The sequence below is a fragment of the Dipodomys ordii genome, unplaced genomic scaffold, assembly GCF_000151885.1.
Source record: "Dipodomys ordii isolate 6190 unplaced genomic scaffold, Dord_2.0 Scaffold60, whole genome shotgun sequence".
Taxonomy (NCBI): Eukaryota; Metazoa; Chordata; class Mammalia; order Rodentia; family Heteromyidae; genus Dipodomys; species Dipodomys ordii.
This window is the reverse complement of record NW_012267276.1, coordinates 9,183,008-9,210,372: the sequence shown is the minus strand read 5'-3', so window position 1 is coordinate 9,210,372 and position 27,365 is coordinate 9,183,008. Positions and strand designations below refer to the sequence as shown.

Below are 27,365 nucleotides of genomic sequence, written 5' to 3'. Positions count from 1 at the left end.
AGGAGGCTACAATGCTTGATAAGAAATGTACTCATTATCTTGCCCATGTAATTGTAACCCCTCTGTACAGTATTTTCACAATAAAAAAAAAAGGTTCAAAGCCAGCCTGGGAGGAAAGTCCATGAGAATCTTATCTCTCATTAACCAGCAAAAAGCCAGAAGTGTGAGCTGTGGCTCAGGTTGTAGAGTGCTAGACACAAAGCAAAGAACAGTTCCCAGGTCCTGAGTTCAAACCAGTACCAGTAGCCTTCCCCCCAAAGACAAAGAGAGAAGGGGAGGGAGAGAGAGAGAGAGAGAGAGAGAGAGAGAGAGAGGGAGAGGGGGAGGGGGAGGGGGAGGGAGAGAGAGAATATCAACCATTTTTGCCAGGCATCTGCAATTTTTATACTAGGAATAATGGCTAGCTTTCTAACCTAGGAAGCAACAATTTCCCCATGGGCAATATTTCTAACCAGTAATCATGAAACTTCTGCCTGTGATATTGCCAGAGTGACAGTAAAGTCATGGGCTCCCTGCTCTGCTCCAGAAAGAACTAGGAGTATGACTACCTATCCAGGCAGAAGGACAGGGGAAGCCTCTCTGCTTGGATATCAGCCACTTGTTACAGAAGCTGAGGCTGGATCAGAGGAGTCTGCTGGCATCTACCATCAGCACTGGGTGATGAGGAAGGATGCCATGAGGGGCAAACACACTTACCTCAATTTCTTGATATGAGCTGTTAATCATAGCAATGAGCATGTTGAGCAAAACGACTACCATAGTTACATTGTATATTCCATAAAGAACATATCCAATATTCTCTATGAATTTGTGATCATATTTAAGAACAACAGAAGTCACTTCTGACAACCCAAAGATGGACCAAAATAAAGTCTTGAAACTTTCTTCTACACTGTTGAAAAAAAAACAGAAGACATACAGTAATTTAATGGTTTTTCAGCAACTAAAAAGCCAAAAGTAAAAACAATTTCCGGTTTGATCCTATACTGATGTAAAGCACCAATAAAATATATTCATAACAAATTAACAATTACTTCTAGTAAAAATTCTAAGATATATCATAACAGAATTAATAACATAATATGATATATATTTGAAGATACTAGGGTTTGAACTCTGGCTTTGCTTTTGCTCAGTTGGTGCTCTACCACTTGAATCACACCTCCAGCCCTATTTGGTGCTGGTTAACTGGAAATGGAATCTCTCAGACTTTTCTATTTGGGCTTGCTTCAAACAATTATTCTTCAGATTTCTGCCTTCTGAGTAGTAGCAAGGATTACAGATGTGAGAATGTAAGCTACTGGGTCTGTTATGATATTAATAGAAATAACGGGCTTAGGTTTTCAGAAACTGGTGCTGATATCTAGATTTTCTGAAGTTATCATCAAGTCCTAGTTCATTCACTTAGCAGGTGAGAGTCAAAGTCATATCATACTACTTGTGATATGAACGTTTGGGATTTGATTTTGTAGGTGGTTCAGAAATTTAAATCAGGGTTTCTGAAGTCGAATAGTGCAAGAATTAAAATGATATACACACTTCACTAAGTCTCTATGAAGTATGGTCTCTGTGACATCATTTGTAAAGAAGTAATCTGTTAGAATATGAACAATGTCAACATGCAGGGAGCAGACTAAACAATTCTGGTATATTCAGATAGCAAGATGCTATCCAACCATTGTGTAATATAAAATGGTATCAGAGATATTAGATGAACATGAAATGCAGCAAGGGTGAACTGTTACATCATTTGAATAAGGAAGGGGGAAACAAATATGCATATTCTTCCTTGTGTATAAAATGTTGCTGCCAGCTTCACACCTGGAATCCTATCTACTCAAGAGGCTGAGACTGAGGATTGTGGTTCAAAACCATCTTAGGCAGGAAAGTCTGTGAAACTCTTATCTCCAATGAACTACTCAGAAAAGCCAGAAACTGTTCTGTGTCTCAAGTGGTAGATCACCATCCTTGAGTGAAAAAGTTAAGGAACATTGCCCAGGCCCTGAGTTCAAGCCCCAGTACAGCACGTGCATGCACACACACACAGTATTGGTTGAATTTGAAAATGTGGAACCCAGGAATACTGAACATAGACTATGTTATCTCTCTAGAAACAAATACTTCACCAGAAAATAAATGGATTTAACAGAAATGAGATATTCTGGTTATTTTCCCTTAATTTATATAGTCTATCTCTTACTTTTTCCATCATTAAGGTTATTATATAGGTCCTCAATACAATAATCCACTCCTTTTGCTGTTAAATGATTAGTGGTAACCAAATGTATTTGGTTGATTTTGCTATTTTACCAGGTTTTAATCACTGATCTCCAAACACAGCAAATAATCTTCCAAAAGACCTAGAGATGACATTCCATCACAAAGAAGAGTGAACAAAATAACTTTCCCCCCAGAAAATGATTTATGGAAATTATTCTTAAATTTTATTTATTTACTTTTATCTGAGACTGGGACTTGAACTTGGTACTTGATGCTTTTGTTCACTGGCTAGTGCTCTACCATCTGAACTATACTTCACCAACCCCTGGAAACTGTTTTGAAAACTTTTTGTAAACAACAAATTCTAAATAACATTACAGATAATAAATTAAATATTAATTCATTTATTCATTCATTCATTTTTTTTCTTTTGGTGCCAGTCCTGGGGCTTGAACTCAGGGCCTGGGTGCTGTCTCTGAACATATGGCTCAAGGCTAGCACTCTACCACTTGAGGCACAACTTCATTTCTGGCTTTTTGCTGCTTCATTGGAGATAAGAATTTCGTAGATTTTTCTGCCTGGGCTGGCTTCTACCCATGATCTTCAGATGTGAGTCTCTGAGTAGCTAAGATTACAGGCATGAGCCACTGGTGCCTGGCTTACTCAGCCAGTACCGACAACACATCTATTATGGTCTAGAATTTCTGCTAGACTCGGGGAAAAAGAGTTGACTAGAAGAATTTCTGTTCCTATAGGTTGACTCTCTATTCTGATACATTTGATGTGTGTTGTTAGAGGATGTTGATAGCAGCTTTTTTTCCTCTTACCTCTGCATTTATTTAACCACCTCACAACATTCTCCTGCCTCTTCCTCTTGCTCGTCTGTAAATTTCCTGGCCTTGATCTCTTTGTGTCTGTGTAGCGAGGATGTGCAGGGAGGAGGGGCAGCAGTAAAAACGGAAAGGACTCTGGAAGTTCTGAGCTCCTACTGTGGGCAAGATCTGTGTATACCTCCCCTTACATAATCCTCACAATGGCCTCATTTAAACCTATGGTGCTTATTTTAAAAATGAGGAAAATGACACCAAGAAATGCTCAGTAACTGAAGCAAAAGGCACAGCTAGAAAAATAGCAGAGAATGCATTAAAACCCTGGCTTGCCTGACTTTTCAGTCCTTTTTCTTCCCACTGCCCTCATGTCGCTACCCCATGGACACTCCCCCCAAAAAGCGTAGAAGTGTGCGATGCTGATGGCTCACAACTATAATCCTAGTTACTCAGGAGGCTGAGATCTAAGGATTATGGTTCAAAGCCAGCCTGGGGCAGAAAAACTTACAAAAACCTTATCTTCAGTTAACTACTCCCCCATCCTCCCCGCCCCCCCCCACAACAAAAACCTGGGAGTGGAGCTGTGGCTCAAATGGCAGAGGACTAGCCTTGAGCACAAAAGTTCAGGGACAGTGCCCAGGCCTGAGTTCAAGCCCCAAGACTGACACACACACACACACACACACACACACACACACACACACACACACACACACACACACAAAGTGCAGAAGAAAATGCAGAAAATGAGTTACCATTGAGTTAGGAGGAGGAAGAGGGCAGACATGGTGCTCAGTGTTGGTGCCCCCATCTCCCCCATGGGTCAAATAGATTATTTTCCTTCATTCCAATAAAGTGAGTTTCAGATCTCCCCCACCTGTAAGACCTAGCCGTGTATGAACTATTTTCAAATTAGCTTTAGAATAATCTTTCTTTCTTCCTTTCTTTTTCTTTTTTTTTTTTTTTTGGGTCCAGTCGTGGGGCCTGAACTCTGGGCCTGGGGGCTGTCCCTCAGCTCTTCAGCTCAAGGCTAGCGCCCTACCACTTGAGCTACAGTGCCAATTCAGGCCTTTTTCTTTTTTGCTTATGTGGTGCTGAGGAATGGAACCCAGGGCCTCATGCATGCAAGGCAAGCACTCTACCACTTAGCCACCTTCCCAGCCCCCGTTTTTGAACAAATAGTGTTCATTTTAGTGAGACTAAACACTATGTCATATATAATGGACAAGACATGAGTAATCAAAATTTGTTATCCCATACTCTTAAAAGACTTTGAGATCTTTCTCCAATCCTAATTAATTCTATGATCAAATATCAGGAAGTTCAAAGAGATAGGTCTGTGAAGCCATCCAATCACATGCAGGTACTCACTTTCTTTATGGATATCTGCTCTTATAAACATATTTAAAAAGTGGAGGTGTGGTTCAGGTGGTTTCAAGCCCCAGTGCTGGCATCAACCAACTAACCTACCAACTAACCAAATCTTTATAAAAACAGTCAAAAATTTTCCTTTGTTTTTTTTTCTAACCCTGCTAGAATTTGTCTTCATGTACCTCTCAAATAAGATGTTTTACTACTGGACACTATGTTGAAAATGAACCATAGAACTTGTAGGTGGGGGTGGGGAGGGGGAAAACTGGGAGACAGCGAAGGAAAGGGTGATGTTGTCCAAAAAGAAATGTACTCTTTACCTGACGTATGCAACTGTGACCCTTTGTACATCATCATTATAATAGAAATAAAGGATTTTTTAAAAAATAAAGTACATTGTATTAGTTAAAAACAAACAACAACCAACCCCCAAACAGGATGTTTTACTTACGTGGTAAAAGCAGGATTTACTTTGGCTCCAAGGTAGTAAGAATAAAGTATGAACATGCCGATCATAAAGGCCAGGAACACCATAATGAAGAGAACCATGAACTTGAAGATGTCTTTCACAGTTCTTCCCAGGGAGATCTGCAAGGGGCCAAAGCTTTCATTGGCAGGAAGGATGTAGGCAATCCGGGAGAAGCTGAGGACAACGGCGATGGCGTACAGACCTTCAGAAATGATCTGGGGGTCAGAGGGGAGCCATTTATCTCTGGCTAGAAGAGAGAGCAAAAGGAATTTTGAAAATGGAGTATAGGATCACAAAGGTGCCATGTCTATGAGGATCTGACCACACAAAATAATATTTATCGACATCAACTCCAGGAATTGGAAACAAGAGGTGTTTTTTTTCTTTGTCGCCATTTCTTTTTCCTTTCTTTTTTTTTGGGGGGGGGTCCAGTCATGGGGCTTGAGCTCTGGGCTTGGGCGCTGTCCTTCAGCTCTTCAGCTCAAGGCTAGCTCTACCACTTGAGCCACAGCGCCACTTCTGGCTTTTTTTCTTTTTGCTTATGTGGTGCTGAGGACTCGAACCCAGGGCCTCATGCATGCAAGGCAAGTGCTCTACCATTGAGCCACCTTCCCAGCCCCTTCTTTTTTCCTTTTCTGTCTTGTTTGTTTTTCTGTCTTTGGGAGGGTAAGGGGAGAGCACAAAACTGGAGGGGCAGAGGGTGAACAAATGCAGCAGTGGTGCTCACTAGATACGGTGTGGAAAATGAATTATACAGTTTATGGGAAGGAATGGAAGGGAAAAACTGGGAGAGAGCAAGAAAAGGAGGGGGTGACACTGTCTAAAAAGAAATGTACTCATGACCTGACTCATGTAACTGTCACCTTTATAATAACAATACAACATTAAAAAATGAGAATAGTATATATAGGTTTCAATATGAGGAGCAATTCAACTATCTTGTGGGGGTCGTAGCACATACCCTAGCTGGGTACGGGGACTCATGTGTTCTTCATTGGTATGTCCTTCCCAAACACCCTCCTAGAAATATCAGAGGCCCCCACGGCAAGCGACTTACCATAGGTGAAATACTGAATTTCTGGTGGGAGCGTGACCTCACTGAGATCACTCTCCTGGATGTAACTGTCCACGTACTGCTGGGCTTTCGTGGCCTGAAGGAAAGCGAGGAATCTGGCAGTGAATGCGGCAATGAAGATAGACAGCATCCCAAAGTCTAGAACATTCCACAGCTGCAGGATGTATTCCCTTGGGCCTTCTAGCCACAGCTCCTTGCACTCAGACCACATCATTCCTGTCCCAGCACATACAGGGGGTACGGGTTTAGCCACGAGAGCTTAGCCATTATTTTATTTGCTTATTTACTTATTACTATGCTGAACCTGAAGTCTTCAGCTCTTGTTTAGATTTAGTGTTCAGGGCTGGCCCTCTACTACTTGAGCCACACCTCCACTTCTAGCCTTTTGCTGGTTACATGGAGAGAAGAGCCTCATGGACTTTTCTTCCTGGAGTGGCTTCAAATCTGGATCTTCACATCTCAGGCTCTGGTGTAGCTAGGATTATAGGCATGAGCCACAGTGCCTGGTGAGAAGCTGTTATTTTGTCTCCATTGGCCATATGTTATACAGAAAACAGTGGACCTGAAACCATGTAGCACCAGCTGACCTGGCACTGTTAGCCAGGCACTAACAGAATCACATGGAAGAGGTCTCTACTCAGAATCATTCTCCCCACATAAGAAATACAGAACCACTAGGCTACATGGATGACACTGGAGAGAAGGGAAGTTAAGGAAGGTTCTTAAGCCCGATTTTCTTCATAAGTTTTTCAGGGATAGGGGAGAATGCGCATCATTACAAAATTAAAAAAAATGGTTTTTGCCAGGCATGGGTGTCAGTGGCTCAGACCTATAATCTTAGCTTAGCTATTCAAGAGGTTGCCGTCTGAGGATTGAGGTACAAAGCCAGCCTGGAAGGAAAATCCTCAAGACTCTTATTTCCAGTTACACAGCAAAAGGCCCGAAGTGGAGGTGTGACTCAAGTTGTAGAGTGCCAGCCCTGAGTTTAAAGGTTAAAGAAGAATACACTCAAGCTCTGAGTTCAAGCCCTACTACTGGCACGCACACACACACACACATACACACACACACACACACACACACACACACACACACACAATGTTTTATTATCAAACCATAGTGATATGAACAGAAATAAGCCTTTAAAGTGAAGAAATCACTTCATTTCACTATGAAAAGCCCAAGAGAATTAGGCTTTTAGCAAGAACAGTTTCCCAGTCATCAAAGCTCACATCATCTTTCCCCTCCTGCCGCAGGCTGAATGGGTGAAAGACATTATTTGAAAAAGACAAAAATCTTCCAGTAGAAAGCCCTACTTCAAGCCAGGCACTGGTGGCTCAAGCCTGTAATCCTAGCTACACAGGAGGCTGAGATCTGAGGATCACAGTTCAAAGTCAGCCTGGGCAGGAAAGTCCATGAGACTCTTATCTCCAATAAACCACTAGAAAACCAGAAGTGGTGTTGTGGCTCAAGCGGTAGAGTGCTTACCTTGAGCTGAAGAGCTCAGGGACAGTGCCCAAGCCCAGAGTTCAAGCCCCATGACCGACCCTCCCCCCCAAAAAAAGCCCTACTTCAGAGTAACTGAAAGCAATGCCATCAGGGGAGAAGAGGACAAAAATATCACAACAATGTTCTGAGTGTACGAGATGGAAAAAATGTAGAATTTTTATATAAGAGTCTTCAGTTTATGACAACTGGTTAATCTTACAGGTATTTCAAATAAATGAATTGATCATCCCAGGGAATCATAGATAAAAACTTATACCTTGTTCAATCATGGAAGTTAGCTTACTGAAAAACGGTATGTTATCATCAGGCTCATGTGAATACATTTTTACTTAGTATAAAGTATCTTTTAGCATTATGTAGCTCCCAAGTTGTTCAATGATTTTGCTATTGAACTTTTCTCACACTGGTGATTTTTTTCACTATGTAAGAAATAAGAAATAACACTTTTAGTAGAAAATGACAGCCAGAAATAGTAGCCCACGCTTGTAATCCCAGCAACACATGAGGCAAAGGGCAGGGAGATCCAGAGGTTTGTGATCAGTGGGGACAAAAAAAGAAAATCAATAAAAGCTGAGGACAGTGCATGGGCCTGTCATCTCAGCTACAAGGGGGAAACAGGATAAGTGAGGTCCAGGCTGGGACATGTGGGAAGGCTGGGAAGGTGGCTCAGTGGTAGAGCACTTGCCTTGCATGCATGAGGCCCTGGGTTTGATTCCTCAACACCACATAAGCAGAAAAAGCCAGAAGTGGTGCTGGGCTCAAGTGGTAGAGTGCTAGCCTTGAGCTGAAGAGCTGAGGGACAGATCCCAGGCTCAGAGTTCAGGCCTCATGACTGACAAAAAAAAAAAAAAATCAGAGCAAGCCAGGCACTGATGGCTCACACCTGTAATCCTAGCTACTCAGGAGCTGAGATTTGAGGATCATGGTTCAAAGCCAGTCTGGGCAGGAAAGGGGTGAGACTCTTATCTCCAATTAACCATCAGAAAACCCTAAGAGACTTTGTGGCTGAAAGTACCTTGAGCCAAAGAGCTCAGGGACAGCACTCAGTCCCAGAGTTCAAGCCTCACGACCAACCAAAAAAATCAGAGCAAAAAGATGTGGAGGCATGGCTCAAGCAGTAGAGCACCTGCCTAGTAAGTACAAGGCCCTGAGTTCAAACCTCAGTACTGCCAAAAAAGAAAAGAAAAGAGAGAAAATGGCAATCATGAATGTAGTGTTGTTGTTGTTTTCTTGGTAGAAATCAGAGTACTTGGAATAGAAGGCTTACCCAGAACCCAGACCATGATGAGCATCTCGGTCCATGTAAACTGGGTGGTTTTCACCCTGAAGATCTGCCTGGGGAAATCGATGACGGTGACATTGGGTGGTGTGGCGATGCCCTCGAACCTGTCAGAGGCGTTAAACACGAGGAGCCCCAGGAAGATGATGAAGGAGGCAGCATGGGCCACAAACTTCATGAAAGGGGCCCGTAGGATCTTCCCTAGCTGGGGAGGAGGGAGAGGGGAGAGGAAGAGGGAGGGGGAGGGGGAGGGGAAGAGGGAGGACAGGAAGGAGGAGAAGGAGGGAAAGGGGAAGGGAGGAGGGGGAGGAGGAGAAGGGAAGAGAACTTGCTTTAGAAAATCAAGTTCCAGCTGAGCGCTGGTGGCTCATGCCTGTAATCCCAGCTACTCAAGAAGCTGAGATCTGAGGATTGTGGTTCTAAGCCAGCCTAGGCAGGAAAGTCTGTGAGACTCTTATCTCCAATAAGCCACCAGAAAACTGAAAGTGGTGCTGTGGCTCAAGTGGTAGAGTGCTGGCCTTGAGCTAAAGAGCTCAGGGACAGCGTCCAGGCCCAGACAGACAGACAGACAGACAGACAGACAGACAGACAGACAGACAGACACACACACACACACACACACACACAAAGAAAACTGAGTTCCCACTTCTGACAATCAGCATGTAGGAACAAGGACATGGGTCCCTTTTGTACAGTCCACCCTGTTTCTGCAGAGCTATACATTGTGAAAACAGCTCTTTTAAAAAAGGACCTCCTTCCTCCCAGATTTAATTCGACCAAACATAATTTAATATGTCTTCAAAATTCACTGTAAACACACCCAGTGTGACTTAGGAAATACTGTGCAGTCAAGTGCTTGTCTGGCAGTTATGGGCTGGTTCTGCCTCCTTTTTTTTTTTAATGCAGATTTTGGGGCTTGAACTCAGGGCCTTAGTACTACCCCTGAACTTCTTTGCTCAAGGCTAGCACTCTACCATTTGAGCCACAGCTCTACTTCTAGCTTTTTAGTGGTTAACTGGAGATAGGAGGCTCATGGGCTTTCCTGCCCAGACTGGCTTTGAACCATGATCCTCAGATCTCAGCATCTTGAGTAGCTAGGATTATAGGCATGGGCTATGATACTTAGCTGTCCTATTCTTATTTTTATATGAAAGACTATGTAAATTCCAAGTTCTTAGGGCTTGGGGAAAAAAACCTTGAAATTTGGTCTGTGTAATTCCTTCATGCTTTATAATTGAGAATGTTGTTATGAGTTATTATGTTATTATGACTCATCTAGGGAACTAAAAACATTCTGAAGAGTGAAACAAGTGGCAGGCACTTGTGGCTCCTGCCTGTAATCCTAGCTACTTAAGAGGCTGAGATCTAAGGATAGAGTTTCAAAGCCAGCCCAGGCAGGAAAGGCCATGAGACCCTTATCTTCAATGAACCACCAAAAAGCCAGAAGTGGAGATGTGGTCAAGTGGCACAGCATGAGCCTTGAGCAAAAATGTTCAGAGATAGCTCCTGGGCCCTGAATTCAAGCCTCAGTACCAGCACATCCCCACACACATACAAAGTAAACCTTTATTACAATAAGACTAAATGTTAGCTCTCATTTCTAAATATGAAAATTTAATCATTGTATCTTGTATACTTAAAAAGATAGAAAAATAATAGAATTAAGACCAATATTCCATTGGTTATTTGTACTCTAAAAAAAGGGAGATACAGAATAACTAAAACTTTTAAGTAGACTAACTTCATTAAAAGTCATGTGAGTTTGGAAAATCATGCTATAGTACAAAAGCACATCTAAAAGCCAATGTGTAATTATTTTGAGGTGACTTCTTAAAGTCTCCTGGGATATACTGTCCCATGTGTCTGGAGGTTAGCCCTCATATGGAGGGAAAAATAGTTCCATGTTCTAGCAAAAATGAAAAACAGTCAGATGTTCACACCTATTATCCTAGCTACTTAGGAGGCTGAGATCATAGTTTGAAGCCAGCCTGGGCAGGGAAGTCTGGGAGACTCTTATTTCCAATTAACCAACAAAAATCCAGGACTAGACCTGTACCTTAAGTGATAGATCACCAGCATGGAGAGAAAAGGCTTAGGGACCAGTGCTGTGGTCCTGAGTTCAAGCTCTACTATCATGCACACACACAGACACACGCACACACACACACACACACACACACACACACACACACACACACACACAGAAATACATTCAGGCTTACATTCCAAAGATCTTAACTTCAAACAAATATGGAGACTCTTAATTTGATATCAGCCAAAGAACAAAGACTGCCAAGTATTTCTGGCATTGAACACGAACACACATGGACATGTTTTCCTTAGTAAAAAGAGAAACATTTACTCTGCCTTAACCCAGCTGAGAACAGGAAACTATTGGGGGGCTTATTCCTAGCACAAGTAATTCTTTTTGGTCAGTCTCAGGCCTTGAACTCAACGCCTGGGAGCTGTCCCTGAGCTTTTTTGCTCAAGGCTAACATTCTACTAGTTTGAGCAACAGTGCTACTTCCAGTTTTCTGGTGATTAACTGGAGATGAGTCTCAAAAGACTTTCCTGCCCAGGCTGGCAGTGAACCATGATCCTCAGATCTCAGCCTTCTCAGGCATGAGCTACCAGTGCCCAGCTTCTAGCACATGTAAGTTTTTGATAATGGCCAAGTCTGTTTGGTCCAAAGGTTGATCTCTCTCTTCTCTCTCTTTCTGTATTGGGGCTTGAACTCAGGGACTAACACTTTCATTCTTTTTTGCTCAAGGCTAGCACTCTACCACTTGAGCCACTGATTCACTACTGGCTTTTTTTTTTGTAGTTTATTGGAGATAAGAGACTCACAGACTTTCCTGCCCAGGCTAGCTTTGAACTGCAATCCTCAGATCTCAGCCTCCTGAGTAGTGAGGATTATAGGCATGAGCCACCGGTACCCAGCTTCACTGCTCTTTTAAAAGTAAAGAAAAAAAAAACACCAGGTGCTTATTTCAAACTTGATGTAATGTTTAACTGATTGAGCCGCCTTAAGAGACCAACTCTTGGAAAGATGAACTTTCCAATTCATTTTCTCCAGAAATTAATTATGTGAGTGGATTATGATTTTTGCCCTATGGCTATGCTCTCTCCTAATATTTATATGTTTTAGTCTTTAGTGTTTATGGATTTGAAGGATCACAAAGTACTTTTCCATAATACATAACAAAAGAACATAGTCATCTCACTTGACCAAAATGGGTCAATTTCCTGCCTTCCAGAGCACTGAGCAAGTGGTCGCTGAGTTGAGAAGGATGGGTGGTCCCGGACACACATAGGCTTCCCAGGGGGGCAGACCCCTGTTGAGCCAAGGGGCTGACAGATTTCCAGGGACATTCATAAGTAGCCTTGACTTGTTTTGCCAGAGCTGTCTCTGATTTAAACAAAACCAGATATTGAAATATAAAAACAGGATTAAAGGATATCAAAACAGCTCATTCTCTCTAGCAGTGTCCTTTATTAACAGTACAGATAGAGTTGGCCTGACCTGTTTTCCTTGATTTGTGCTGGTCCCAGGGCTTGAAATTAGGGCCTGGGTGCTGTCCCTGAGCTTTTGTGTGCAAGGCTAGTGCTCTACCACTTTGAGCAACAGCATCATTTCTAGCTTTTTGTTGGTTAATTGGAGATAAGAGTCCCATGGACTTTCCTGCCCAGGCTGACTTTGAATCATGATCCTCAGATCTCAGCTTCCTGAGAAGCTAGGATTATAGATCTGAGCCACCAACACCCCTATGTAGGGATTTTTAAAAAACATAATCACATTTTCTTTATATGGGTAAGTAGAGAGAAGAAAGGCAAGTGAACAAAATGACTAAAGCAAAAGGAAGCAATGTAAAAAAAAATCACTGAAGATACCACCTAGGGGCTGGGAAGGTGGCTCAGTGGTAGAGCGCTTGCCTTGCATGCCTGAGGCCCTGGGTTCGATTCCTCACCACCACATAAGCAAAAAGAAAAAAGCCGGAAGTGGCGTTGTGGTTCAAGTGGTAGAACGCTAGGCTTGAGCTGAAGAGCTGAGGGATAGCGCCCAGGCCCAGAGTTCAAGCCCCACAACTGGACCAAAAAAAAAAAAAGATACCACCTAAATTCTGTATATATATAAATATATACACATATATACACACATATATGCACACACAGAGTATTTATTCACACACAGAATATATGCACACACATATGCAAGTACTTGATTCTGTGTGTGTGTGTGTGTGTATGCCAGTACTGGACATGAACTGATAACCTAGAGCTCTCATTTGGCTGTTTTGCTCAAGGGCAACATTCTACCACTTGAGTCACACTTCCACCTCCAGGTGTTTGCTGGTTAGTTGGAGATAAGCGTCTTTCAGATTTGTCTACCTCTGCTGGCCTCAAACCTCGATCCTCAGATTGATCTCAAGCTCCTGAGCAGCTAGGATTACAGGTGTGATCCATAAGCATCAGGCATTGTATATTTTAGAATCTTCTGGAAGAACAGAGGCCTAGAGGAACCTGCCACATATGTGTGTGAAGACCTAGACATAGCATCCTTCTCAGTGTGCTTTAACCCACTGAATTCAGCCCAGATCCCAGGCGCTACTGCAGTCTAGCTGTGTATTTCTCTTTTCTCAGAGCGGATTGGCCCAGTTGATGTTTGGCTGGTTAAGCTATCAACAGACAAATGCTACTTTTCACTCACGCTGCTTTTCTTCTTTTCCATCTACCATGGGGTTTTATCTGAAAAGTCAGGTGCTGGTGGCTCATAGTAGCTACTCAGGAGCTGAGATCTGAGGGTCTCGGTTCCATGCCAGCCTGGGCGGGAAAGCTCAGGAGTCTCATCTCCAATTAACCACCCAAAAGCTGGAAGAGGAGCTATGGCTCAAGTGGTTGAACACTAGTCTTGAGCAAAATGCTCAGGGCCAGTGCCCAGGTCCTGAGTTCAAGCCCTGGGACCAGCAACAAACAAAAAAACCCAGAAGCCTTAATAGTCTATTCTAGTTATTCAAAATCCTTTCTCATCACTTCTCTGAGTGGATCCAGTTATTCAAAAGCAGAATCTGTGTCCTTGAGTGAATGAACATGCAAGCTTGAAGCTTTTGTTCTTTTCCCTTCTAAAGATACAGGCTCCACCAACCACAAAGGAAACAGGGGTAGGCAACCAGTACCCTGCTGCATGGTGCAATCCAGTAACCCATGGCGAGGAATGGCAGGCCCAGGGCCACCACCAGCACCACCAGACACTTGATGGCTATGGTCTGCTCACGAAGGCCTGAGAGGTTCTCGTACCAGATCGTCAAAAGCTGCTGCTGGCAGTTGGGGTGCGCTACAAACTGTTGGGGGTGGGGGGGGAGAGAGAGAGAGAGAGAGAGAGAGAGATGATCAGTCACATTTCTACTGTTGTCAGTTCAGCTCCTGACTGCCTTCGAATCCAAAAGATATTAATCATACATATTTTTCCAGAGCCCAATTCTGGTGAAGCCTCCTTTGCCTCCCTTCTATTCTTCAAAATTGCTTCATAACTATTAAAGGGCTCAAGCTGCAGGGTAAAAATTCCAAACAAGAGGATGAGGCCCCGAGTTCAAATTCCAGCACTAGCACACATAAAAGAAGGAAGAAGAAAAGGGTGAGGGCTTTCTGGGAAGCCTAGTATAGAGTTCTTTAAAAACAATTAAAGTTCTTATATACAGTTAGTGCATAAATAGTCCAAGCCAAAGACTTGGCATTGACATTCCATTTATGTCATAAAGCAAACCCAAAAGTGCTGGCAAAAGTCCTATGTCTTCTTTCAGTTCTAAATAATTGTTGTTGTTATTGTTGATGATGGATCGTGAATTTCTTATTAATGGCATCTCATAAATTATAACCCACACACCAATTTGTTGAAAATGAGCATGTAGTAAGACATTCACCCTGTGAGGTTTGGTTAACAGAAGCGCATCTGTGCAGCAGCTGTCTCTGCTAATAGGACACTTTCAAAGCCATGATAAAAAGCAAGTGACAAGTGACATCCATTCTCTCAGGTGCCAAACAGAAGAGACACAAATCGCAAGACTTGTGTGTGTCTGCCCTGACAGTGTTCTAAAAATGCCTTACCATCAATCTTCTTCCAAATTGTCGTTTCCCTCCCAACCCTAGCAAAACCTCAACTAGCAAGAGCACTCTCAGTGGAGAAAAGTTGGGCCAGTGTAGTGATCTTGTAACTTGAAAAGCTGTTTCCCTTTGCTCTTTACTGAAAACATTTTGAGTTGATTGTCCTGTTATATAGAGATCAGTCATTAGTGCTTGACCACAATACGGTACTATTTGTAACAGTTGTGTTCTGGTGGAGTGTGTGTGTGTGTGTGTGTGTGTGTGTGCGTGTGCGTGTGTGTGTGTGTGTGTTCAGAAAGGGGAAGAGGAAAGACTCTCCATCCTCACTTGGTGCTGGGGGCAAACACAGGCTTAGGAACCAGAGGCATGTGGGAGAGCTGGTTTGGAAGAGATTTAAGTCAGTTCATTTCATTTTTTTCTCCAATAAAATGGGGGAAGGGGAAGAAAGCCAGGCACTTATAATCCTTGCTGTTCAGGAAGCTAAGATCTGAGGATCCAAGTTTGCAGGTAGCCAGGACAGGCAGGAAAGAACTCAGAGCATCCTTCCTGTTGGGGCTGGAACTGGTTGTCTGCAGCTTTATTTGCTCTGAAGAAATGTTCTATATGCTTTTTTATGTTCATTTAATGAATTTATATTTTGTTTAGGCGGGACAGAGGAATCAAACCCAGGGTCTCATGCATGCTAGACAAGCATTCTACCACTAAGCCACGCTCCTATCCCTGAAGAATTATTCTATTTAGGCCCTACACACTCCCTTACTAGACCAGTTCTGGACCTGGTTCTAAGTGAAGTTTCTTCAAGTACAATTTATATAAGCTTTTCCTCCACTGCTCCTTATTCTGTGAGCTTTTTAAAAAAGTAAGGTTTTATTATCTTTAAGTAGTTCTACAAAGAAGTTATCATTCAACAGATCAACTGTCTGTGCGCCAGTCCTAGGGCTTGAACTTAGGGCCTGGGCGCTGGCCCTGAGCTTCTGAACTCAAGGCTATCACTTGAGTCACAGCTCCACTTCTGGCTTTTTTGGTGGTTAACTAGAGTTAAGAGTCTCAGAGATTGGCCTTGAACCCTGATCCTCAGATCACAGCCTCCTGAATGGCTAGGATTACAGGTGTATGCCACCAGCACCCAGCTTCTGTGTGATTCTTGACACACTGTTAAATTCTTGCTTTAATGAGTACTGGTCTGACACTATGATCTGGAAATGATACGGGAACATAAAGCTTGTCTTTGATGAATTTTCTTCATTCATTATGAATCCTTATGTAGTTCATTATGAATTCCACATTTTGCATTTTCATAATGTGGGAATGTTACTACAATTGTTCATTACATATTAGTTTATTAATGTACAGTGCTAATCACATGCATTATATCAAATCATCTTCAAATGGCTGAATAGTTGTATTATTACTGCCCTCATTTCAATAACCAACAGACCAAGGCTCAGAGGCCCAGTGACCTGTCCATCACTCAGGAAAACAGTGGCAATATCAGGACTCCAACCCTGATACACAGGTTGTAGTGTCTGTCTTCGCCACGACCCAGAGCAAGAAGGGCAAGAGACTTAGCTATTCACTGACCAGCTCATGACGCCAGATCCATGTGCACTTAGAGCTTATTTTGTCTCAATTCATCAGCTCATTTTAAAGTTCAAAAGAAAAAAAAACACCCTCTCAGTTATATAACATGCATAAAAGTTTCAATCTCTGGATAACTAAGATTTTTTTAATGCACTAAAATATTTCTACCATAATTATTGAATTATTGAAGAGTAATCTGAAGAGAAAACACTTCACAGTTGGAGACCTGAGCTTGAACCAAAACAAAACGGAAATAACCAACCTCTGGAGGCGGGCTCAGTGGCTCAGGTGGTACAGTGCCAGCCAATGAGTGAAAGTGTCAGCTAACTGAGTTCAAGCTCTTGTCTCACAGAAGAATAAAAAAGAAACAAAGAAAAAGCTAACCAAAAATTTCAGTTTGGGCCCTTGCATGACCAGTTTTATGACTATGTGACCTGAGAAACGCTGAATTGAAACTCCTTTGCACAACTGTTTAACGGTAATAAAAATAATAATTTTTAAAAAGAATCAACATGAGAACACATAGCACCTTATTAAATGTATACAAGTAGTACATGTAGTTGTTAATTTCACTACAATGAATGATTTCTTTTCTTTTCTTTTTTTTGCCATTTGTGGGGCTGATTGAATTCAGGGCCTAGATGCTGTCCCTGACTTTTTCTTTTTTGTGGGGGAGGGGCGGTCCAGTCATGGGGCCTGAACTCTGGACCTGGGTGTTGTCCCTCAGCTCTTCAGCTCAAGTCTAGTGCTCTACCACTTGAGCCACAGCGCCACCTCCGGCTTTTTTTTCTTTTTGCTTATGTGGTACTGGGGAATCGAACCCAGGGCCTCATGCATGCAAGGCAAGGGCTCTACCACTGAGCCATCTTCCCAGCCCCAGTCCCTGACTTTTTCTACTGAAGGCTAGCACTCTATAACTCTGAGCCACAGTTTTCTGGCTATTAATTCGAGATGAGAAACTCACTGACTTTCTTGCCCTGGCTGGCTTCTAACTGTGATCCTCAGATTTCAGCTTCCTGAGTAGCTAGGATTACAGGTGTGAACTGCCAGTACCCAGCTCCATTGCATACCTTTAATTCATTTAAGTCCCACAAAAACTCTGCCTTGATAAAGATATTATCAGGATTAATATTCTATTAGGAGATATTATGTTCCTTTGATACACAGAAACTAAAATTTACAGAAGATTCAGGACCGGTGCAAGGTCCCTTCTGGGTAATTATGTGGAAAGAATCAGACCTGACATATTTAACTTTCAGCTTCACCATGATTCTAATTGTTTTTAGGAAGGAAAAAAACGTATCAGGGGTGTGCGTGCACATGCACACAAGGCCTGCCTGCCTGCCTACCTGTACTTTACCACCTGAGCCACAATTTTTTTTTTGAGGGGGTAGATAAGAATCTCATGGGCTTTTCTGCCTTGGCTGCCTTCCAACCTCAATCTGCTCAGCCTCTTCCTGAGTAACCAGGATTACATGTATGATCCACCAGTGCCTGGCTCTGATCCTTTTTTTCTTTTTTCCTTTTTTGATGTTGTTGTTGGTTGTGGGGCCTGAATTCGGGGCCTGGGCTCTGTCCCTCAGCTCTACCACTTGAGCCACAGCACCACTTCTGGCTTTTATGTGGTGCTGAGGAATCAAACCCAGGGCCTGATGCATGCAAGGCAAGCACTGTACCACTGAGCCACCTTCCCAGCCCTCTGATCCGTTTTTAAGTATCCCAGACTAGGGAACTGATGGGTCACCTTACCTTTTTGACTTCATATTTAATGGCGAGTTTGACTCGACTCAGTGAAGCTTTGTGTCTGTGCATATCCAGGGGCTCGGTAGATTCTAGATCACCATTGAGAATGGCTTCTACCTCTTCCGAGTCCCTGCAAAGGTCCAGCACACCTACTACAAAGTCTTTACATTGCATGGACAGCTTCCTGTAGTCATTCTAAAAAAAAAACAAAACAAGAGGGGTTGTGGTTAGTGTAAAGAGTTTCCCCTAATCCAACGGGAAAGCTGTGTTTAGGGGGTATGTGGCATAAAAGATGTCCCTTCTTCTGGGAAGGCATCTGTAGCCTCAACCAGCAAGGCTGGTTGAGTTAGACAGGCTAGAGGTGACCCCCACTTCCTCACCCTACCCTCACTCAGGGGTTCCCTTCTACAACCTTCCCCATGCTGAGAGACAGCTTTGGAAATGGTAAGCCCATATTGCTTGTACATGGAATCTCAAAACAGCTGAACACACAGAAATGAAGACTAGATTGAAGGTGAGGGAAGGAATGGAGAGACATTAGTCAATAAAGTTTGGGCCCACACCTGTAATTCTAGCTATTCAAAAGGCTGAGATACATCATCAAAGGTCAAAGCCAGACTTCGAAGGAAAGTACATGAGACTCCTCTCCAATTAACCGGTGGAGCTGTGGCTCAAGTGGTAGAGTGAAAGCCTTGTGAAGCCCTGGGTTCAAGCCCCAGTGTCAGCACACATACACACATACGCACAAAAGTTTTCAACTCTGCTGTTAAAGGCATTGACCAAAGTTACAACAATATATTATATATTTTAAAAATGTTAGGATTTTGTAGGTGCTGGTAGCTCATACCTGTGATCCTAGCTACTCAGGAGGCTGCAATCTGAGGATCAAGGTTTGAAGCCAGAGCAGGCAGAAAAGTTTGTGAGACTCTTATCTCCAATTAACCTTCAAAAAGCCCAGAAGTGGAGATGGGACTCAAGTTATAGAGTATCAACCTTGAGCTAAAAAGCCAAGAGAGCTTCACGTGCATGCATGCATACACACACACACACACACACACACACACACACACACACACATACATACACAAATGCTAGGACATTTCAAATATCACATCACACACACACACACACACACACACACATGCACGCAGAAAAGTGAAGTGACAAATGTGTTAATTCACTTCATTTAATCATTTCCAATTCATACATATATCCAAATATTGCAGGGTATCATATAATACAATTATTATTGGTCAATTGAAATTTTTAACTAGATTTGCAACTCAGTGGTAAAATTTGCCCAGTGTATGCAAGGGTCTGACTCCAATTCTCAGCACTAAAAAAATAAAATGAATAAAAATTGAAATTTGCTAGTCTAGTACCAGGACTCCTGAGTCCTGATCAACTCAGCAGTCTGAGATCTGATGATTGTAGTTCAAAACCAGTCTAAGCAAGAAAGTCCATGAGATTCTTAATCACCAAAGAAGCTGGAAATGGAGCTCAAGTGGCTCAAGTGGTAGAGTATCAGACTTGAGCAAAAGTAGCTTAGGGACAAAATCCCAGGCCCTGGGTTCAAGCCCTAGAACTGGCACAAAAATTAAAATATGCCCCCCCCAAAAAGAGTGGTACACATTCATATTTTTTTATGTGATGTTGGTTAATCAGTTTTTAGCTCTTTTGTACAAATAGAAAATACTTCATTCTACAGCTAAAATAGGACATGTTTATAATGGAAATTCTCCTACAATAACACTTTAACAGGGAAGATGGAGTATCTGTGAAAATAACATGCCCAGTGACCATTCCCTTGACATAGCTTCTGAATGACCAGGGCTCAGAATCAACGGCACCTGTGTAGGTCAGAACATGCGCATTCTCAGCTCTGTCCCTAAATATCCTGACAGAAAAATTGTAGGAAGAAGATGAGGAAAAGTGGAATGGGAAGGACGGGTGAGAAGGTTGAAAGGGATGAGATTGATCAAGAGGCACTGTGTTCATAAATTCATTTCATGAATGGCAACTACTTTATAAAGCTACTTAAAGATAATTTGGAGATTCTGACAGAATTAGTATTTGAGATATTATAAATGGTTTTATAAAAAGTGCAAAGAAGTAGATAGGTTCTCATTTATATAAAAAGTTGTGAGGTTCCCCTCCCCCTGGTTTGTCTTAAGGTTTTTTTTTTTTTAAATCAGGACAGAAATGTCTGATTATGTGTAATGGAATTCTCAAAGGTTACAGAATATCAATACCTAAGAGAAAAATTTCCAGGCCACTGGAACTAACACCTTGCTAAAAATAATCATCTGTGAATCTTTAATTCCATCTGCATATTTATAGAGTGTGCCATGGATGGTTGGACAGCATTCCCTATTACTTCCAGAATGGAACTGATTTCAACACCATTGGTTCCAGCTAAGGTTCCAATGGGCATTTCTTGGGAAAGGGCCTTTCTTTTGGAAACCCTGCATTTATGACTTTCACTAACATTCTATCCCTTAAGACAGCCAGGTGGCTGGGTGATGGTGGCTCACGCCTGTAATACTAGCTACTTAGGAGGCTGAGATCTGAGGATGATGGTTCAAAGCCAGGTTGGGCAGGAAAATCTGTGAGACCCTTTTCTCCAATTAACCAGCAAAAATAAATAATCAAGAGATTAATTAAATCAACTGGAGATGTGGCTCAAGTGGTGGAGTGCTAGCCTTTGAGTAAAAAAGCTCAGGAACAGTGTCCAGGTCCTGAGTCCAAGCCCCAGGGCTGCCACACACACAGACGTACACACAGACTGACTGACTGACTGACTGACTGACTCTCTCTCTCTCTCTCTCTCTCTCTCTCTCTTTCACACACACACACACACACAATCACAAGTTGGCCAAGTAATTTGTTTAATTTGGCATACTTGAGGAAAATAGAATGCCTCCTTTTTAACATGTCTGGATACTGTGTCTAACTAACCAAGTAAGACAGCACAGAAGAATATCTGGACTTCCACAAATCATATTGTAAAAGTTAAGAAGAACATAGAATTCCAATGATCTTCTCTTAAATAATTAATCTGATTTTGTGGGCAAAACCAAATCACCAACTCAAATAAACACAAAGAAGGAGAGTGACTGTTTACAAGGCTGCACAGACTAGAATACTTTCCATTTCAGATATCAGAAATTCAGATAAAGAACCATTACAGTTAATCCTTTTTCCCTCATAAGGGCACAGATATGATGAATAAAATTTCAATCTCTGGTCTCCATTCAAGTTGGTACATGCAACTGATAAAAATTAATAAAATGTTCAGGCTCTGGTTTCTGTGCAGTGTCAGTTAAATGTCCATCTGCCTTCCCTTCCTGAAAGACTAATGAAATATTTTGTTATAACTTACAGAAATATTAAATTCATGTCCATATAGCATACAGAAATATTAAATCATGTCCATCCCTTTGATGCGGCCTTTCAGATGAAATTTCCTTGTTTTACTCTCCAATTCAGACTGTTTTGTAATAGGACAGCTATTTCTCTATTGATCAGAAAAAAAAGCCAGGTACCAGAGGCTTTAGCCTGTCATTTTAGCTACTCAGGAGGCTGAGATCTGAGGATCAAGGTTTGAAGCCAGCTCTGGCAGGAAAGGTTCATGATACCCTTAACTCCAATTAAACAGCAAAAAGCTGGAAGTAGAGGTGTGACTCAAACGGTACAGTGCCTGCCTTGAGCAAAAAGCAAAAGGATAGTACCCAGATTCTGAGTTTAAGCCGCAGTACTGTCACGCGTGCATGCGCACACGCACGCGCGTGCGCACACACACACACACACACAATACATTCTATGATTTGAAGAAAACTTAGTTCTCATAGTAACATCTAAATAATGACTCAGTGCCTTTAAAAATCATCATTTGGTAAGTGGTCCAGTTTTAAAGAAAAGCTGTGCAATTTTTCACAATGAAAGATCACTTGAGAAACAAACAACCAAACAAATAAAAGAGTATCCTGCAAGTTACCAGGATAAGGCTCTGATTCCGTAACAATTTAGACAGATCTTGCTGGAAGATGTTTATTGCGCAAGTGTTGGAGATAACAGTGATTTATTTTTTACCTTTTTTATTTTTGGCTCAATGCTGGGGCTCTACTACCCAAGCCATTGCTCCACATCCAGCTTGGTTGATTAATTGGACATAAAAATTGCAGTATTTTCTACACAGGCTGATTTCAGACCTTGATCCTCAGATCTCAGCCTCCTGACTAGCTAGGATTACAGGTGTGAGCCACCAGTGTCTGACAGGTGTAAAATTTTAGACATAATGCCTAGGATGAGTGGGACTTTGGCTACAGCCTCTTGCTTTCCTACTTGTAAATTGAGAGGTGTGTATAACCAGAGATCAGTATATTCCTGTTCTCTCTCTATATATACATATATAGATAGATCTTTCTCTCTTTATTTATATATATCAGATCTCTATATAATATAGATAGATATAGATAGGTAAATATAGACCAAGATCTCTCGCTGTATGTGTGTATATATATATATATATATATACATACATATATATATATATATATGCAATCTTGCTTTTGGGATACCTTTTTTTCCCTTACTGCTCTAAGTGACAGACATTGAAACTGCTTTTCTACTTTAAGGAGAGGAAAACCGAGGCACAGAGAAGACAGATGGCCTGATATTTGTTTGCTTTGTTACAAAAAAATGTGCATCCTGCTCTCAGTCAGAATTAGGAAGTTTCAATGTGTGTTCTCCCAGCTTAATAAATGATGGCTTTGCCATCAGGGACATGCACACTATTAAAGCCAGAGTCCATCCTGTCCAATATTCTGTAGCTCAGAACAGCTTCATCCAGCACCTGCACATCAAAAGACTTCTTTAATAACCTGTCACTAGGCTGTCCTCCATTAATTTATCTAAATATATACAGTAGAACGTTTGACCTCTAGGAATAATGACTTTCATGTGCTTTCAGCTCTATGCCCAAGGTATTTCTTGGGGAATTTTGAATACTTCTCAGTGGTTTAGATGCTTCTCTGAAATAATCTGAGCTGTGAGATATGACGTATCACAGGCCATTGATAAAACAAAATAGGTGCTGTTGTCTGAAAAGGAGAAAACCCCACCATCTCTTTTTCACTAGGGAGTGTATTATCTATTCTTTTTTCTTTCAAAGCTGGTACTTTGAGCTTAAAGTCCCTATGGAGAAAGAAGAAAGCGAACACCCTGGAGCAGGAAAATTAGGTTACGTGCTTTCCTCAGAAATGAGTCTCATTTGCACTGCCTTTGCTAAGCTCAAGCGTCTCTGGGTGAGCACTCTGAAAGCACCATAGTTTCAGTCTGTTGAAAGCCCTGACAGATAGGTGTGAGGAGAGATGAAGGAGGTGAGTGTTAGGCAGACAAGAAGAACCAGCACAGGTGAGAATGGGGAAAGAAAAGAAAAGGTACATCCAGCCAGGGGAGGGAGACACCCCCATCTCCATTTAGGGACTCAAACTTCTGAAGTGCTTTTGGGATTTGGGCGCAGAGAGGATTGCGTGACTAAATGGCTTCTCACACAATCCAGAGATAGGGACTTCCAGATTGATATGCCTTTTGCATACCCTCAAGATATTTGGCAGCTTCATGACTGTCCTCTAGAACTCAGTTGTGTCTTCTCTTTTTCACTGCTTGTGATACTTTCCTACCTTGGAAAGGTTAGCAGAGGTCCCTCTTCGAATCAGAAGGAAGGAGATTCTGAGCATGACTAATCTGGATTTAGCCAGCTTCAGGGGAAAACTATGAATAACAAATTCTCTCTCCATCACTTCACTGAGATGACTTCTATGAGCAAAATTGCAAACATCAGACATCACCATCTTTAGTGAATTATTGAAACATAATCTTCAAAAATATTCCCTTTTATAGAATTTCTTAAGCAGAGTTTCAATATATACAGAGCAAGGTACGTAAAAACAAAGTTTCTGTGACATTTGAAAGAAATGCCAAATAAAATTTGAATTATGTTTTTATTACTGTGTCAGAAATAAAGAAGTAATATTTAGAGGCATTTTGCCTAAATATTTTTTTTATCTTCTCTAACCCACTGGAAGTTCTCTCTTAAAGAAAATTTGTCTTGAAGTCCAAAGAAATATTTCTTTTTGAATAGCACATAACACATGTCTTTAAAGGGTTCTGGATATAGAAAGTGTTATTTATTTTCTTCTTTGGATTTCCCCCCACATTTCCTCCCAAAATTGTACTATATGTATGTTTGGCTTCTGTATCATAAAAAAAAACAATTTTGATGGCTTTGAATAATCATTAGAGATCTATACCAGAAGGACTCAGAGTGGGTTGGTATATGTCTTAGATATTAGGTGTGAATTCAAAAAGGAAAGAAAGGGGTTTTCCCATCACGTTCTTACAACTCCAGGGTAAAGATGATCTTCCTTAGCATGAGCTGTATTTCTAGTTATATTTGATGGGTTCTCACTTAACTATGAAAAATGATTAAGATGTCAAAGACAGAATGGATCATTTTTCTCTGATGGATACCAAAACACTGAAAGGATTCACCCTTCTGGAAAAGAATTCAAAGAATTGAATCCAGCACTATAATTATCTTAGGTGGGAAATGGGAGGTAACAAGAGCCAATATCTTTGGACCAGAGCTACAAATAAAAATTTTATTTTGCTCTAGATAGGTCCAATAGCTAGATTCATTCACAATGCCTAAGATGATGTAGCAACTTGGTTAAATAAATAAATAAAAATAGTCTATCATTAATGTACAATTTTCATAAAAGTGACTGGAGAGGATGTACAGGAAAATGTTCACTCATTAAATTAAAATAAAATCCATTAAAGCAAAGTCCTGTAGCTGTTCTTGTGTTTCTAGGTTGACCTTACATCTATGGTTTGGCACTCTGAATGTACATTGTAGAATTCTTTTCTTTTTTTGGTCTGAATCCTGGACTTGAACTTGGACCTAACGCTTCCACTCATTGGCTAGTGCTCTTCCAACTGAGCCATGTCTCTGACCTCTCATTTGTAGAATTCAAGGAGAGACATTGTGACATTAGTGAAAGAATTCTAATAGTATTTTATACTAGTCTTTTGCTTTTTTATTCTAAAGGACTATCACTGCTTGAACCTTTGAATAGGAGTTTTCAATGCTATATGGGGAAACTGGGTAGGGGAGAGTGCTCCAAGCATGGAGCCGATATTACAGCAGTCCAGAAACAGTGCACCCTCTCAGGGAAATAAAAACAAAACTAATATCACTTCTTTTTCTTTTTTCTTTTTTTTTTTTGGTCGGTCATGGGGCTTGAACTCTGGGCTTGGGCACTATCCCTCAGCTCTTTAGCTCAAGGCCGCCACTTTCCTAATATCACTTCTGTGTTGGGTGTTACCCTAAAACTATAAATCTTGTCAGGAGCCAGTGGCTCACACCTGTAATTTAGGAGGCTGAGATCTGAAGATCGTGGTTTGAGGCCAGCTCAAGCAGGCAAGTTGGAGAGACATCTCCAATTAACCACCAAAAAGCCCGGTCAAAGCTGTGGTTCAAGTGGTAACCCTGAGTGAAAAAACAAAGGAACAGTGACCAAGACCTGAGTTCAAGCCGCAGTACTGGGACAATCCCTTTATTCTCCCCCGTTCCCCCCAAAAGCCCCCACAACAAAACACCTGTAAGTCAGGAGGAAGAATTTGGAAGGGGAGTTCACGCTAAATCCCTCTAATTAACAGAAGAGAAAGTCTTGCCTTTCCTTGAATGTTGCACTCAGAACACAGACCACCACCAGAATAACAGCCTTCGGATCCAGCATGCACACATCCTCGAGAATTTATCTCGGGCTGTCTTTAAGAGGGCCCCAAGTCACCATATCAGCACCGAATGCTGTTTCCCAATCCTGGGGATTTAAAATCCACGGACAAAACTAAGTTTGGGCCACCAAGGGGAAGGAAGGATCCTAGCAGCAGCGGGGGAAGCAGGGCGAGGGAGAGGGCACAGAGCCGCAGGGGTGCAGGTTGCAGATCAGCAAGGGGGCATCGGGCAGAGCCCCAGGGGCGCAGATCACCAAGGGGGCATTGGGCAGAGCCGCAGCGGGGCCGCGCAGCGCTCACCTTAAACTCCTTCTCTATGTTGGCCAGCTTGGCCAGCTCATTGCTGAGCTCCAGAGCGGTGAGCACGGGGTCCTCGCTGGACAGGGACAGGTAGGCCGGGCTGGCCAGCCCCTTGTAGGCGTTGATCCGGGAGCGCGAGTGGCTGAAGGAGTCGTGCCGCTGCTTCTCGGCGCACTCGGCGCACTTGCAGAAGTAGTCGTGCGGCCGCTCGATGCGCGCGCCCTTGAGCAGCAGCATGTGCACCACCTCGTACTTCTGGCAGTGCGCCGCCAGGATGATGGGCGTGATGTCGGGCGAGAAGCGTGTGCCGTCCTCGTCGTACGCGTAGAAGTCGTCGTCCTGCAGCTCCTGCTCGCAGGGGCTGAGCGTCAGGCGCCCGCTGGCGGCGAAGGCCGGGTGGCTGAGGATGGCCTCCACGATGCGCACGTAGCCCTTGCTGATGGCCAGCAGCAGCGCGTCGCCGATGCGCGCCAGGTTCTCCTTCTTGAGTAGCAGCTCCGTCACCTCCAGGTGCTCGTTGCCCACGGCCAGCTGCAGCGCGTTCTGCCCCATGTAGTCCACGCAGTTCACGTTCAGCGTCCGCGATTCCTCCAGCATCTTGCGCACCACGGGGATGTTGCCGTACTCCGCGGCGTCGAGGAAGCGCTCCTCCTCCGCCGTGAGGCTGGTGCCCCGGTCGTTGAACATGAACGCGGGGCCCCGCACTGCCTGGCGCCGGCCCTTCTCCCGCATCACCGTCGTGCGCCTCAGGGATGGACTGCCCTCCATGGACCTGGTCGGTAGCGAGGATTAAAAAAAAATAAACCAACTGTAGAAGAGGAAGGGTGCGGTGGGGTGGGGTTGGATGGCTTCGGTCCGCCGATCTGAGACCGGTTTCTGGAGAGCGCTGAGCCCGGACGGTGGCGGGGGATGAGGACCGTCAGGGCGGTCGTTAAGGACTCAGCCCAAATGGATCCTGTGGCTAAGCTTGGACTGCAGGACCTCCAGCGGGGAGCCGGCAGTTCCCACACAATACGGCATTCCGATGGACTAATAAAACACATTTCCACACACCTACCCCTCCCTAGGCACCCAGGTGAGGCTGTGCTA

The 27,365-nt window shown here is 42.8% G+C and overlaps 1 protein-coding gene across 6 annotated transcripts in view; it reads right to left on the bottom strand.

Moving 5' to 3' along the window:
* Positions 1–27,092, bottom strand: part of Trpc3 (transient receptor potential cation channel, subfamily C, member 3) — a 44,664-nt gene extending 17,572 nt beyond the window's left edge. The window contains exons 1-7 of one of the 6 annotated variants that reach the window (XM_013022119.1): positions 26,277–27,092; positions 18,180–18,368; positions 13,925–14,089; positions 8,739–8,955; positions 5,945–6,178; positions 4,870–5,134; positions 697–892 (exon numbers count right to left, since the gene is read on the bottom strand). In XM_013022119.1, coding sequence (XP_012877573.1) covers positions 697–892; positions 4,870–5,134; positions 5,945–6,178; positions 8,739–8,955; positions 13,925–14,089; positions 18,180–18,368; positions 26,277–27,044 — 2,034 coding nt within the window. In that variant the 5' untranslated portion in view covers positions 27,045–27,092. The remainder of the gene's footprint in view (positions 1–696; positions 893–4,869; positions 5,135–5,944; positions 6,179–8,738; positions 8,956–13,924; positions 14,090–18,179; positions 18,369–26,276) is intronic. The other 5 variants (XM_013022120.1, XM_013022121.1, XM_013022122.1 and 2 more) reach the window with 5 other exon arrangements.
* Positions 27,093–27,365: the final 273 nt, after the last annotated feature.